A 14,530-nucleotide genomic window follows, 5' to 3' on the forward strand; every position below is an offset into this window, starting at 1 on the left:
AGACATTGGAACTTATAATTCCCCAAAAGTCACGTCCACTCTTGATGAGGTCGTCAGAAAGTGTCGTGTGCTAACGAGTGTAGTCACAAAGCATGCTGCATTCTGAACTTGACTTGCTCGAACTCGATTGCTCTAAGCCATTTCCTTCCGCCTCCTGCACACACACACACACACACACACACACTCTATTTACTCCGATGTACACCCTTGGCCACCTTCACACACATGCCCCCTGCACTCACGTAGACGCACGCACGCACAACGTTTGCGTCACTCATTCATTCGTGGATCAGTAGCCATATCCGTTTATCCAACGCTGACCCAATTATGCACCCCCGGAGTAATAGCATCAACATATTTTGCAGGCTCTTTGCTCTAATGCTCACGTATTACTAGTTACCACAACTCGAGATTAGATGTTACAAAGAAGCAGGTGCACGGAGCTGCCACTACCTGCTTGAGGCCAGGTGTTAAACTATTTACTCATTATTATTATTCAACAAGGAGTCTGTTTAATTTGCAGGGTTTCTTCCCTCCAAAGTAAATCAAGGTGGTCGTGTCACTCATCACACATCACTTCATTCCTGGTCGGTATGATTGCGGGTGAAAAAGGCCAGCAGAATATTAACTTTTTCAGTTTTCCTGAACAGATAAAAAAAAAACAGTGAGTGTAAAAACATGAAACGTAGCGGGGTGGTTCAGAACAACGTCTGACCTGTTGTGATATCTTGTTGTGTGTCTGTAGAGTGCGGTGACGACGTTTCTTGGTCAGATATGAGAGACCTGCTCCAGCAGCTTCCAGATGTCCACTACAGCCTCCTCCGCTACCTCTGCCACTTCCTCACCCTCGTGGAGTGCAACCACCAGGAAAACCGTATGACCGCCCTCAACCTTGCCACTGTGTTTGGACCCAGTGTCTTCCAGTGAGTTGAACCTTTAGTATGAGGCAGATGTGATAAACATTTTCTTGTTGCTTTGACAATGATCAGTGAAAATGTAAAAGTACTTTGAACAGTTTGATCGAGGCTTTAATACCTTTCAACCTGCATTACTGGATTTTTGGGGGCACTGTAATAAGCTGTAAACACGACACGAACACACTGTATGATACACCGATATGGTGTCCAGCAGATGTGGAGCAGATACACAGCGGACCCGGTGAACTCAAGTCCAATATCCTCTCTCCTTCAGCTCTGTTTTGGTCTCCACCAACTCTTGGAGGAAATGTCTGGCTGTTTAGCTGCTGAACGCTCAGCTGCGCTCCAAAGCGAGTCGCTAACTTTGTCCGTCTGTTATTTGGTGCTGGGAATGTAGCAATCAGTCTGTTTATCAGAGCTTTTTGTGCTGAAAAAAATGCTCCCTGATGCTTTGAGAAATGGGGTTGATGAGAGTGATCCAATTGTGGAGCGAGAAACCAAAACAATGAGCCGAAAGAGTCTAAAACGTCCCCTGAGAGAAAATGTGAAGACTGAAGAAGAAGAAGGTGAAGGTGATAAATCTTTTCGGGTTTGTCACTCCAAGCGACACCTTTTACATAACACTCAGTCCTTTTAATCCATTCTTGATGAATATAGAATATTTAAAAAACATCTCATAGTGCAGCTTTAAGGATCGTCATGCTGGGAATTCATGTATAATTTGAGGACTAAATAAGGCATTTCTTGTTTTATTGTTTTCTTCATTTTTGTGTATTATTCCCCATTAGTTAATGACGATAGTTAAGCGACAACGTGTGTTGGTTTTGTCTTCTGTGGTTCTGATGGTCAGAGATCGACAAGTGCAGTCGTTTTGAAATGCTAAAGGTGTGCCTGTCAAAGTGTAAAGCACCTTAACCTTGTATCATTATCTCGCCTTCAATCCAATTATCAACCACCGGGGTTAGGATTGAATTAATGCCTCGGTCTGACATTGGTTTTAATGAGTCACGCTCAAGGGCAAAGGAGGCAGCTTGACTTAACATACCAGATGTATTCATGAAAGCACTGCAGTCCTTCGCACAGACTTTCCTCAGTGGGTTCATTTCCTTGAACGTCACTCACGTTCCTGACAGTTTTTGGCAAGTTCGGTGTCATCGATGTGACCTTTACGAAAATATGTGCGATGGGGTATTTAAATAACAGAGGGGAACAATATGCCTTTGTATAGTTACAGTTAAGACAGGGATTCAGTCATCCTCCCTCTATTTGCGTTAGTGAGTCAGATATTAAACTCAGGTGTCATGTGTCAGAGCAGTTGGATGGGTTGAATGTTTCCACTCTACTAAGACGCAGGACACCCTGGGATAATGAGCCTCAAGTCAAGATCTAAACTTACAGACTCTGTAGCTGTGTTGTTTTTGGGTTTTTTTTGTCATAAAAATCAGCTTTTTTGTGTAAGGAATAGATGTCCTGGCCTGTTTTCCAATTGGGATAAATGTGTCCAGCAGGTGGTGCTGCTGTAGCTTATTTAGTTAGGATAAAATCATGACAGTGTCAACTATCTGCTAATGATCCTTATTAGTACATTAAATCACATCGCCCATACATTTCCCATCGATGTCAACTCACCCTCTGATCTTAATCCCCCCTCTGGTATCAGATGCTTCAAAGTCTGACATTATTTCGATAAAAGGCCCCAAGCTATAGGTTAAGACCTCTGACTGAGTTCAGTGAACGATTTTAAAGTAAATGTCATATGGCATATAGGAAACAGATGATGGTGATGTGTTCTTAAAAGTTAATATCATGATTCGTGAATAAATGATGCCTCGGTGGCTCATGCGCCTCCCTGCAGCTGCTGATCTAAGTACCTCTGTCCTCACCGGCCTATTTTTGATGGGCTTACTGGGCAGCGGGTTTCAAATTATGCCGGAACATTATGACCCAGTGTTCTCCAGGACTGGTGACTGGTGGGAATCTCCAGTAATAAACCCGGAGTGGTCACGCCGGGAAGCACTGCCTGATAAAAAGGGATCCGCTGTCACTGAACAGAAAAGGGAAGAGAAGAAGAAACTGTACTGGATACTCCCTCACACTGTGCAACCTGTTCTCTTCATCATAGGCTGGACTGTGTGTGTGTGTGTGTGTGTGTGTGTGTGTGTGTGTGTGTGTGTGTGTGTGTGCGTGTGTGTGTGTGTGTGTGTGCGTGTGTGTGTGTGTGTGTGTGGCATATAATTAGGCCTACAGTTAGGCCTACAGCCCAGTGTACATCTCACACAGCTGTTCACTGGCATCAGACATCACATTTAGCAGGGAGGCGGAATTCTGCTTTGTTAATCAAGTCCTCTGACTGCTGATTAAATGTCAATTTCTGTATCAAAAATCCCTGTCAGTTAACTTCAATTCTGCAGAGTGAACGAATAAAACGTGACAGCATGAGCAAATTCTTCAGTTAATTTCCTGCCGCTGTCATGATCTGAATTAGAATTCTGTGAAATCTCAGCTGTTTAGTACAAATGTTTGAGATCGTTCTTCTCTCCTCCCTCTTTTCCAGCGTGGCTCCTGGTTTCGAAGCGATGAAGGACCAAAATATCTGCAACAAGATCATGGCCAAGCTCATCCAGAGCTACAGCAGTATTTTCCAGAGCGACGGAGACGGAGAAGGCTGCACGGCAGAGCAGGCAACCCTTATTATTGTCAAGGTGTTGTATACTCATGGCACCCAGGAGCACCAGATGCCGATGTTTATATGAAATAGATCAGTGATGGTGGTGCGCACGATGTAGGCAATCTGGTAAGACAGCTTAGTGTGAGTCACATGTTGTGGCCATGCTTTTCAAACAGTACGAGTTCCTCTTTGGCCTGTGACCTCACCCTCGGTGCCTATCCACTCGGAGTGATGGTTTATAAATACAGGCTTACATCACGTCCAGCTGAAATGGATTTAACTATTGATCTTATATCACAGCCTCCCAGGGACCACTCCTCCACAGGTGGCTGTTTTGAGTCTCTGGCTGTTGATTTATATTTCAAGCCTTGATGGCTGACGTCTTCATTGATTACCTGGTTTGTCTGGTCCGCTGGTTTTTCCTGGCGGCATCTTGCTGCGGCATCTGGAGCTACCCGAGGAGAAAAATGTGACGGAAATATCCCAAACGAAACACAGCAAACCACCCACTTCAGAGTGTTCATGTCAAATGTGCTCAGATCCTGGTTCAGAATGTCATATTTCTTGAAATACATGAAGAATCGTGCAAATAGATTTGGATTATTATTAACCTTACTGTAGCTGTAAGGTTTTAAAAAATACTAAGGTAGTTACATTGTACAAGTTTCTGCTTCCTGAGAAAAATGTTGACACTAAAACCAAAATGAGTGAAGAGGTGTAACAACAACAAAAAGTGATAGTGTAACAACAAGAAAACAAGACATATACGCAGACATGGTGGACAAATACGAGCGATGATATTTGATGATATGATTAGTACAGTATTTGGGATTATGCAGAATAGATAGAGGTTATGTGTGGTTAGAGTGTGTGTAAATATGTTTGCACATTTGTATGAGAGGCGGTGACATTCAGTAAAATCCAGGTTAGTAGGTTTGGTGTGTGTATGAGTGAGTAGTGAGGTGTATGAGTGGCAGGGGTTGGGAATTTAAAAGGAGGGGGGAAAAAAACAAACCAAAAAAAAAGAGGAAAAAAGTTATATTGTGATTCTAAATATCACGTTGCTACTGATGAAGGGACAGGAGGGAGTCAATATTTAATTCCTGTTAGAGAATCAGAATCAGAATTACAAATCAGAAAAATGAAACTGTGTCTTCTAAATTGACGGTCTGTCATCAGATCTCCACAAGCTGAAAAGAACGACTTCTGGTGTCAGCGTTGTTACGAGGCATTTTTCAGATGATCCACTGGTGTTATCCAGCATTAAGGGACCTCAAGCCAACTCATCACAGACGCGGCAGAGAATCAAAGCTGTTGGCTTTTTATCCCGCGATGATGCTAACTGAGATACAGACTGCATCTGAACATCCATGCGTCCAAAACCTTAGTATCAATAGTTTTGTGAAGGAGTAAACAGTTTCAGGGTAAAATATTCATGCATGCAAGATCATGACTGTGCAAAGGCATAAATGTCCCACAATGCAATACAGTAATGATGACGACACAACAGACAGTGACAAAAAGAGAGCAACGTGGCAAAAATAACCCTTCAGTTTAACTGTTAGTGAGGATTCACTTACTGTAATGTATTTCTTAAATTAGTAGATCATTGACTCCAGTTGCCGTGGTTACAGGTGTCCAACCATCAGTGAGGCTCTCAGGAAGTGAAGTATTACATGCAGAGCAGTGCCTCAGAAATAAAAAACTTATGTACTGCTGTTTATTCACACAAAAGTATGCTGAACAATAGTGCACATGTTGGGTATGTAGTTGACAATATGTGCTTTCGACACAGATACATTAACCATCCAAGCTTACGTGACATTTTTAATATCATGTAAAGACTGCAGCATAAAATCACAAGGAATTAAAGTTTGTTTAAGTGCGGTAAAGAGGGCGAAATGGCTGAATATTTACTGCTGCAACAGCTGCAGTTTGTGTCACTTTCTGTCAACTGGAGTTGCAAAACTTAGGCGAAAATGCCATATTTGAAAAGACGTCCGTCACCACAGTCTGAAGCAAATGCCTCCATTTTTGATGGATGACTGTGTTTTTGAAACGTGACGGGGCCATTTGATGCCGCCGAGGGGTGACCAGGGAAAGACTTTTGGGATTTAGTTGCCTGTGGCTTTGACCTCTTCTCTCTGGGTAACTCTCCCACCATTTTTAACATCATCAAGCATAGTGTCTGGTTCCCATGTGACACTAGTGCTTAGCATGCAAAATGAAACTGCTGAAGACGGTCATAACTTTAGAAATGAAGCAGCCACGTGCAGCCTGAGCTCGGGAAATCCAAAGGTCCGGATTCATAGTGGAGGTGAGCAGGTCTGTCAGGGCACAGCCACATGAGAACCAGCTGACCTGTGGGAAACCCCTCATGAGATTGTCTTACACATAAACATGCACATGTACACACAAACACATGTATTCAGGCACGTTCAGGCTCCTGTGGCCCCCTTGCCTCCTGACCTTCCTCTCGATGTCTTTGAATCGAGCACATATGATTACCGGTGTTCCTTCAGTCACAAAACAGTGATGAGCAGGAGGTGGGAATGGAGCGTTTATGAGAGTGAATGCCACTGAGGATGCAGGTTGTTAAAATCTATTCTGAACTCTGTTGTTGAAGGCCCGCAGAAGAAAAGCAAAAGTAGGACACATAAACAGGAGTTCTGAAACGACTCCCTGAAGGTGACAAAGATATTTCATGGCTGCTGTATATATGAGGTTAAAGTTACAACAATAAGAAACTGGAGATCAGGGCCTCCTAGCCTCTGTCGAGCTCGGTTTGTTGCTCCTTTTGTCATTAGACTGTATGTCTGTATATGTGACCGTCTTCCATTCTCCTCTTTCCGTTCCCAGGAGGCACAAGTGGCGGACGCAGGCGCAAAGACGTCACCCGACCACCCCGATGCAAAAACACCGACGCCGGTTTCCAGAACGAAGGTGTGTGTCCTGCACTACAGCGGCACGCCTGCATTGGTGCGCCTGTTGTTTATGCCTTAAAATGTTCCCAGCATACCTGTCATGGAAATCTTTGTCTGTGTCTGTCTGCCGTGAAATGCGGGGTTGTTGTTTATGCCCAACATTCCTGGGTCAAACTTGCGCGAGAACCTGCAAATTCTTTTTAACACCATCCATGTGACCTGTGTGACGTGATTAACATGACAAGGGCATGTTATGGAAAAGCTATTTTTTTCAAACGCCAAAGCCCTTTTTCTGTGTGCGTCAGTGTAGGTTTCTGTGAGCCCTTAAAGATGTTATCAGTGTCAGCTGACTCGTGTATACTGCCTGGAATTGTAATCAGGTCACCCAGTGTGAATATATGACGACCTTGTTAATACGACCTTTACTACTGATATTAGAGATAAGTTATCAGTTGCTCCCAGGAACACGTCTTTACAAAAAAGCCCTGTTCGGGTTACTATTTTCTCACACTTTATGATATCATGAATTTCTGGAAATGATGGGGGAAAACGTCACATTCAACACAGGAGTATTTTTTTATTTTTGTACTTTAAATCTAGCAATAAAATAATTACCCAAAAGCATAGACTTTGTCAAAATAATAAGGAAATGCTTTCAACTAATTCATGAGCCATGAACATAATCCAACACATTAATTACAATTATCTTGCAGCCCGACATTATTTTGTGCACTCAGTTGCCAGGACTGTTTTAATTTAGCTATTAACTGCCTTATTAAATGCATTCTTGTACATTTAACTGACTTTGTACCGTCGAACAAATCATTTTCTACGCACTAATCGTCTTATTTTGCATTTTATTCCCAGGCTGGACACAAAAAAAACACCACAAAATGCAGAACTTCTGAACAAATCCTCCACTGACGCTTCAGAGACGAGACCGAGGAAGAGGAAGGTGCAGAAAACAAAGGTTTTATTACTGTCATTCATTTCTGCGATGAATTGTTTTCTCTCACCTCCCTAAAAGATCCTTCCTGCCTTCTTATCTGCTGTATTGCCTCGGTGCTGCTTGGCCTGAGGCCATCTCTCAGACAGCCTGTGATGCCCGTGGCCTCGCGGCTCAGTCACATGATGTGATTTGATAAAGGCAATCTGCTGCAGGAAACAACAGCACGATTATTTGCAGTGCGAGACAAACATGGGCTGTGGTATGCTCTTCCTACTGTGTTGCGGTATTATTACAGATAAAGTCTGCCACAAGAGCTGCATTTTGTCATGAATTAGATTACAATCAAGGACATTTCCTGTTTGTGTACATGTAGTATAAAGTGAGCTCCGTGTTCATTTTTTATCGAGATCAACAAGAGAGTTACATTTAACGAAGTACACGTCTTAACTCTGTCTTTAAGGTCCGTTTCCTTGGCCTCACATAGATCTCAATATTAGCTGCGTTTAAGTTAATATTGTGTGTATGTGATAAGATGATGAGTAACTTCTGTGAGGTTTGTTTCTGTTTGACAGAGAGGGTTTATCTCTCTGTGGTGGTTTTGAAGGCAGTTATAAACAAAGAGCTGATGCCATAAATGCAGAGCACATATCAAGACCAGTGTCGCTGAAGAGATAAAAGAATTGCTGACTCACAGCAAGATAAGCTCAGGAGGGTAAAAAACATCTGCTGATGAAGGATGTTTGTTTCCCCTGAGTAGTCCCTGAAAAATCTGCTTTCGGCAGAGCTGGAATGTAACTAAAGCTTAAGAATATTTTTTAAATTCCTGAAGTTACTTTAAGCTTACAGCTAAGCAGGCAGTTAGCTCCTCCACCCCTAACTCTGCTTAAAGGTCCACACTTATACAGCAAAACAAACTACACTTCCAATAAACATTGATGACAGGGGAATGCTTTTGAGGTTTTTACTGGATGCAATTGTGAAACAGTAAACAGTATTGGACAACAAATTTAATGACAGGAAGGAGATTCCCAAAAGTAAAAACATGTGTTGTTGTAAAAAAAAAAGGAGCAATTACAGTAAGAAGGAAACTGGATTTGAAACGGTATTTGCTGTAAAATTCTTTATGAGTTGGTATCACTACTGAAAGATCAACATTATATTGTCACATAAGGAAGTGCAACACAGTACTTGATCTAGTTAAAGCAGCATTATGTAGAAATTGGCATTTTTGGCCCCTCATTTCTTAGTTCAACAACTCGTTCGTAATTACAAATCCCAGGTCTGGAGCAATTTGTCAGACATAACGTAGATGTTTACTCCTGTCAAACTCATCATTTTATTACAATGTTATGTGTTGAAATGTGACTTTATCTTGAGGTAAACATGTACCTCACACTGAACGCTGAAGAGTGTACAAGACGAAAATATCGAAATATCGAGGTATATATCGTGTATCGCGATGTCTCCTGAAAATATTGTGTGTCATTTTAAGGCCATACCTACCTTAACATACACATAGCGTCCACAACAGCAAAGCTAAAAAAATTTATACATATTTAACAGTGATTCAGCATATACTTTACTACTGGTATAACATTGCATTTGCAATAAATTAGCTCCAGAAAGCTAATTAAATCAAAAGGCAAAACAGCTCTAAGAACATGAGTGCCCACAGAAAAAGCTCCAACGAAGACATGTGGGGAGCAGATGCTTCCTACGAAATTGAAAAGAAAACCTTTAACCACTCTAAAAGGCTTGACCTCCTTAATGATTTATCAAGTGATTCAGCATCACTATTAATATTAACTTTTATAGCTTCATTTCCCAAACACTCATCCACTTCCATAAAAAAAACAGTCTCACTCTCAAAGCCAGACTCTCGCTTGTAAAAACACAGTCAGAAGTGTGAGCTTCAGACCGATCACTGCTCACACAGCTACACTCTTGTGTTCGGTACGATGGCACTGTGAGGCAGAGGTATTTTTATAAGTCTCAGTGGTTCAGTATTTATCAGCCTCCGCTCAGGTCTTGTGGGGAGAGGAAGGCACACAAACAAACAAACACACACACACCCACACATCCACACACACTTCAGTTAGAGAGCTCTAAACACGTCTATTTGATTTATGATACACTTGTCATTAAAAGGATGAATGTCTGATCAAAGGAGAACTCGTGTCTCGTTGATCACACATAATACAGTTGAGGGAATAAGGTCATTTTTGGCGTTCGTAGTACAAATTCCTTGTTGTTGAACGAAAGCCTTCTGTTGCTATGGAAGAACCACAAACAAGACAACATTTTAGTGCTTTTATTCAAAATTCGAAGGAGAAAAAAAAGCATTTATCTTTTCGAGAAGTGTTTGCTTGCTTGTAAAAGCAGGAGCAGGTATGGATCAGATCGCAAAAGACATGTCTGAAAAACTAGACTTCTGAGAAACGAGCTGTCACCAGTCGGTCAGCAGAGATCAGTTAACAGAGGTCAGCTATAACTGCCTTTCTTTGTAGCAGAGTGCCGGACAGGAAGCGCACCAAAGTAAAATGTTAAGTATTTCACTTGGCTTTCTTGGCAGACTTTTGATATTTTTGCCAAAAACAAACTATTAGCTAATCCACGATTTAGAAAAACCAGGTCATATCCTCATTTTGGTCCGTCAGGCTTCTTTGCCATCTGGCCTAGTTAGCTCCGACTTGTTGTTGGTCCTGTAAGAGCCCTTTTTTATGCATAGGCAGAAACTGAGAGCCAGGAATGGAGACCGCATGACGGATCAGTGGTTAACACTATTGAAACTGACCTGCAGTTTGATTTTTAGCTTTGGCTGGCTGAGTTTCCGTGACTGTGTCTAAAAATCGTTCACTGTTTGTTATATAGTCACACTACTTCACTATGTCTTTTATGTAATATATATAATGTGTGTCTCATGACAATTATTGTTCACTATATAATAGACTCAAATAACCTACTCTTTTACTATAAATATGATCATATTTCACAGAGGCAGAAAAAGTACATACATTTAGATGAGTCGCAGAAAAAAATAAAGAAACAAGAAGTAGATCTTTTGGACTTACTGGACTGTTTTCCAACTTATCTGATGTGTCTGCTGTTCTAATATTATTTAATGTGTTGCTTTTCTGGTGGCTCTGATCTACACCAACAGCAACATCTCAACATTTTGATTTTGATAAACTCAAGCTGTCATTTATTTCAGTCTGTGGGCCAACAGATAAATTAGGTCTCCAACCTGACTGAAGTGAAGGTGTTGATATTATATGATTGAGATGTGCACACTTTAAGACAACACCATGATGCTAAATTAAACTCTGAGTGAAAGGGAGAACAGTTTTAAAAATGTGATTATAGAAACACAAGATTTGCGTCTTTTCCTAAAGTATTTGATAAAGAAAAGTAAGAATACAAAAACAAAAGCACTCAATCAAAAGAAATCAAACAAAATGACATCTCAACGACACTACTGAAGTTTAAAGCTGCAACGGTTCATTGATTAATCAATTGCTCGTCATCTCTTAAATTATTCACCAACTGTTTTTATAATCAATAATTTGGTTTGACTTATTCCCTGATATCAGCTTCTTAAATGTAAAAACGAAAAACTGAATGTCATGGCTTGTGGACGAAAAAAACATTCGGGGGTGTCATCTCGAACAAAACATTTTTCATTTTTGGTCATTTTCTAAAATTTTTTGACCACTGAAGTTCATTGTTTTCTACCTGGGTTTTAGTATAGAGACTACTCCCCTGAAAACAAACTAATGTGCCCATTCATTTGCTCTTTTTCCCTCTGTGGTTTACTCCTAAATTACAAATTTAGCCAAATCAATTAGAAAGCCCCGAGGGGCAAAATCCATACCAGGTCTCGCTAAAGAAGCTTGTGGAGCTAATTATGTTCCCAAAGATGCACCCATTGAGTGCACCAACGACTAAATGGAAAGCAGCGGCCATAGATTTTTAGAAACAACCCATTAAGTAAAACCCCAAATGGAAAATGCTCTGCTGATAATTGGTGTAAAAAAAAGAAAGAAAACCTTTTAATTCAACCGACAGACGTCTGTCTAGAGCCAAGCCTCTTTTAGCATTGGTTGTTTTTGACCATTATCGATACTTCAGCTGCTGGCGTCAGACCCATTTCGTACTCTGTTTACCACAGCCGGGCAGTTATTTGGACTCGGTGTTCACGAGCAGCCATACCAGTCCTCTTCATATATAAACTAAGAGAAAGCTCGGTGGCACATTCTTCAACACATCTCTCGGGACTCCCCGGTGAAAACTCAGTAAAACATGCAGAGGGGCTCTGTGAACAATGTGGCTGTGGTCAGATTGAGGTTCTTCTCCTACACCACAGTCGGCGGTTCACGCCGTTTGTACCCACTCAGGGTCAGCACGGTAAGACAAACATCAGTCTAACCTTACAGTTTTATTAGCTAACCTCCTTTTTCCCCAACGCCTGCTTTTTATAGCTCTTTTATTGCTCACCTCAGGAGAACTTCAAAAGCATGTTTTATAGTAACCTGAGAAAAGGTGTGCTCCCCTGAGCCTGTGGTTTCACGCCGAGCATGATTGTGTCGATCAGCGTATCATTTACGTCCCGTGTTGTCTCATGTTTCGCCATCACGAGACTCACCTGTCGTTGGCATCTCTGTTTCCCTCAGGTGAGGAAAGGGAAGAGTGACGTCGTGACTCAAGTGTTTCCTCAGCCCCGCCGCTCTGCTGGGTTGCCCCATACGAGGTCCCTGTCGATACCAATAGTTTTGCCCCTGACCTCCCAGCTGAGAAGCCCCAGTCCGGAGGCGATGGACACAGCTCCGGTTCTACTGGCTCGCCCAGACACCCCAGACGCTGCATCACAACCAACCCCACCTGACATCAGCCCCGCTAGCAGCATGGAGGCCCTCAGCAGGTCAGTGTGTCAGAAAATTACAAACACAAACTTGTAAATGATCATTTTGCTGCATGTATTTTATTAAAATGGAGAGGGTGTTAAACAAAACGTCAACTACTTCATGCACGACAAAAACCACTCCACAACTAGCTACTACTCTATTTTTGTTTTATTGTGATGTCCAGTTCCAGCGTGGAAGACTCGGGATGATTCTAGCCACGGTAAATAGGTTATGACCACTGTTTGCATAGCTGATGTGCTATCAGCATAGGGTGAGGGCGAAGAATCCCGAGTGTGTGACAGCGATCAGAGATCTAAAGCCCCAGCCATGTGGCAATGTGCCTTTGGCATGCAAACAAGCCTATTATAAGACGCTGAAACTGGAACCACTTGGTGTCGAGTGTCCTCAGTCCTGGAATAGCAAGGCTACAGCTGTGTCTGTTGTTGGGGTTCTTGCCGCTTTGACGAAGGGTTTAGACTAGCATTAACCTTGGCCGTGCTCACAACTGCACTGTTTGTCTAAAAAATGTCGTTATCATACTGTTTAAAGCCTCTTCGCACACACTCCGAATCCAGTTTTATCAACAGTGCGTGTTTTCAATCGAGGGATTTTTCCTCACCGTCACAACTTTACCGACAACGTACGAGTTTGTCTGTGTTTGAATGTGGGGCAAAGTAGTAAATGCTATCTGTGTCATGTTGAAGCACTCAGATGAGAAACGACGATGCTGTTTGGCTCCTACTACGACTTGTCGACCACACCAGTGACCTTTGATATGGCATTAATCAGAGTCTCACACCGTGTCAGCACCAGATCCATTAACACGTTACAGTAAAGTTTAGTACTACTAGTGCCCTCACACATACCACCTGTGTACTGGATTACCAATATCACCTCACCCACTTGCATATATTTATATTTACTGACTATATATATATATAAATATTATGGAAAATATTTTTTGTTTCATTCTCACAAATTCAAGCGATACTTACCTGTTTTTCAGAACTCTTTCTCAGTTTTCACATTTTCCTTTGCGGTTTAGATACGATCAAGATAATGAGCAGCATTGCGTGAGAAATCTAAAATGTGTTAAAGCAACAAATTGGCGATTGCTAATGGACCAGATGTTCTTGTCTGCAGGCAGTGGCAAATGTGATACTTGTAAGGTGGCAGAGCTTTCCTCGCCATGTCAGGGTGTCAGTAAATCTCCTGTTAGATTTCCTTCACACCCCAAGATTCTCCTTGTCAGGTCGCATTAGTTGACTGATGTACAGACAGCATGACGGGGGATCCCACTGAAGTGCGTCAGCAGTCTGAACTCGCTGGTATTTACTAATAGACACCTGCAGTTTGCAAAAAAAGATAAAAATGCCTTCTTTAATGGACGGAGGCTTTTGATACTCGATGATATAAAGAATGTAAGTGAATACAGTGGAAAGACGGTTTGTATTTAAAAAAAGGGGGGGTTTAAGTCGCTGTGATTTTCACACATACACCCATAGCAAATACATGATAATTTTCCAGAAGTGGATCCATCTGTGTTTTCTTATCTGTAGCTGCTCTCATGCCAGTTTGTCAGCTTGCTATCACTTTCTGTAGGTATGTGTCAGACACGTCTGTGTCAGCATAATACAGCACATACAGCAGCAGAGCCCAGTGTGGTTTTCATACATTTTTGCTTTTCATACATGATTATTTTTTTTGGTTGTTGTTGATATATGAAATCCAGAATTTAGAGTGTGTTTACACCTTGTTGGTGGTAAAGAAAACCTGTTGTATTGAACCTTTGTCTTCCCCCTCTGGCAGTAAGAATGACTAAACAAACACTGTAAACGTGCTTATGAGCCATACCCCTATTTCCTATTTGCTGTAGCCTACACTGACACTCCGGTTGCTTCCCCTTTAGCACTGGCTAACCAATCTTTGCTGGCAGTGAGACAATGTGAAAAGTCAGCACAAACTCTTAAAAACTCAGGTATACTGTGAATGCAGAGAGATACATATGTGGCAGCGATCAGGACTGTGTGAACTCCCTTGCCAAGGGGACGTTCATTTATATATAAAAGTCCTGCGCTGCAGGTCTATATTTATCTGATAACGTGTATTATATTTGACACTTGCACCCCTCATTCCAGGAAACTCCCCTGTCGTGAGTCAGTCCGCTCACT

General features: G+C 41.9%; 1 protein-coding gene across 6 annotated transcripts in view; it reads left to right on the forward strand.

Annotated features, from left to right (window-relative positions):
• Positions 1 to 3,509: 3,509 nt before the first annotated feature.
• The window catches only part of fam13a (family with sequence similarity 13 member A), a 47,038-nt gene continuing 36,017 nt past the window's right edge, over positions 3,510 to 14,530 (forward strand). For 5 of the 6 annotated variants that reach the window (XM_030407201.1, XM_030410234.1, XM_030409412.1 and 2 more), the window contains exons 1-4: positions 3,510 to 3,619; positions 6,445 to 6,528; positions 7,377 to 7,479; positions 12,129 to 12,376. In XM_030407201.1, the coding sequence (XP_030263061.1) occupies positions 6,494 to 6,528; positions 7,377 to 7,479; positions 12,129 to 12,376 (386 nt within the window). In that variant the 5' untranslated portion in view covers positions 3,510 to 3,619; positions 6,445 to 6,493. The remainder of the gene's footprint in view (positions 3,620 to 6,444; positions 6,529 to 7,376; positions 7,480 to 12,128; positions 12,377 to 14,530) is intronic. The other variant, XM_030408020.1, reaches the window with a different exon arrangement.

This window comes from Sparus aurata, chromosome 1 (assembly GCF_900880675.1).
Source record: "Sparus aurata chromosome 1, fSpaAur1.1, whole genome shotgun sequence".
NCBI lineage: Eukaryota > Metazoa > Chordata > Actinopteri > Spariformes > Sparidae > Sparus > Sparus aurata.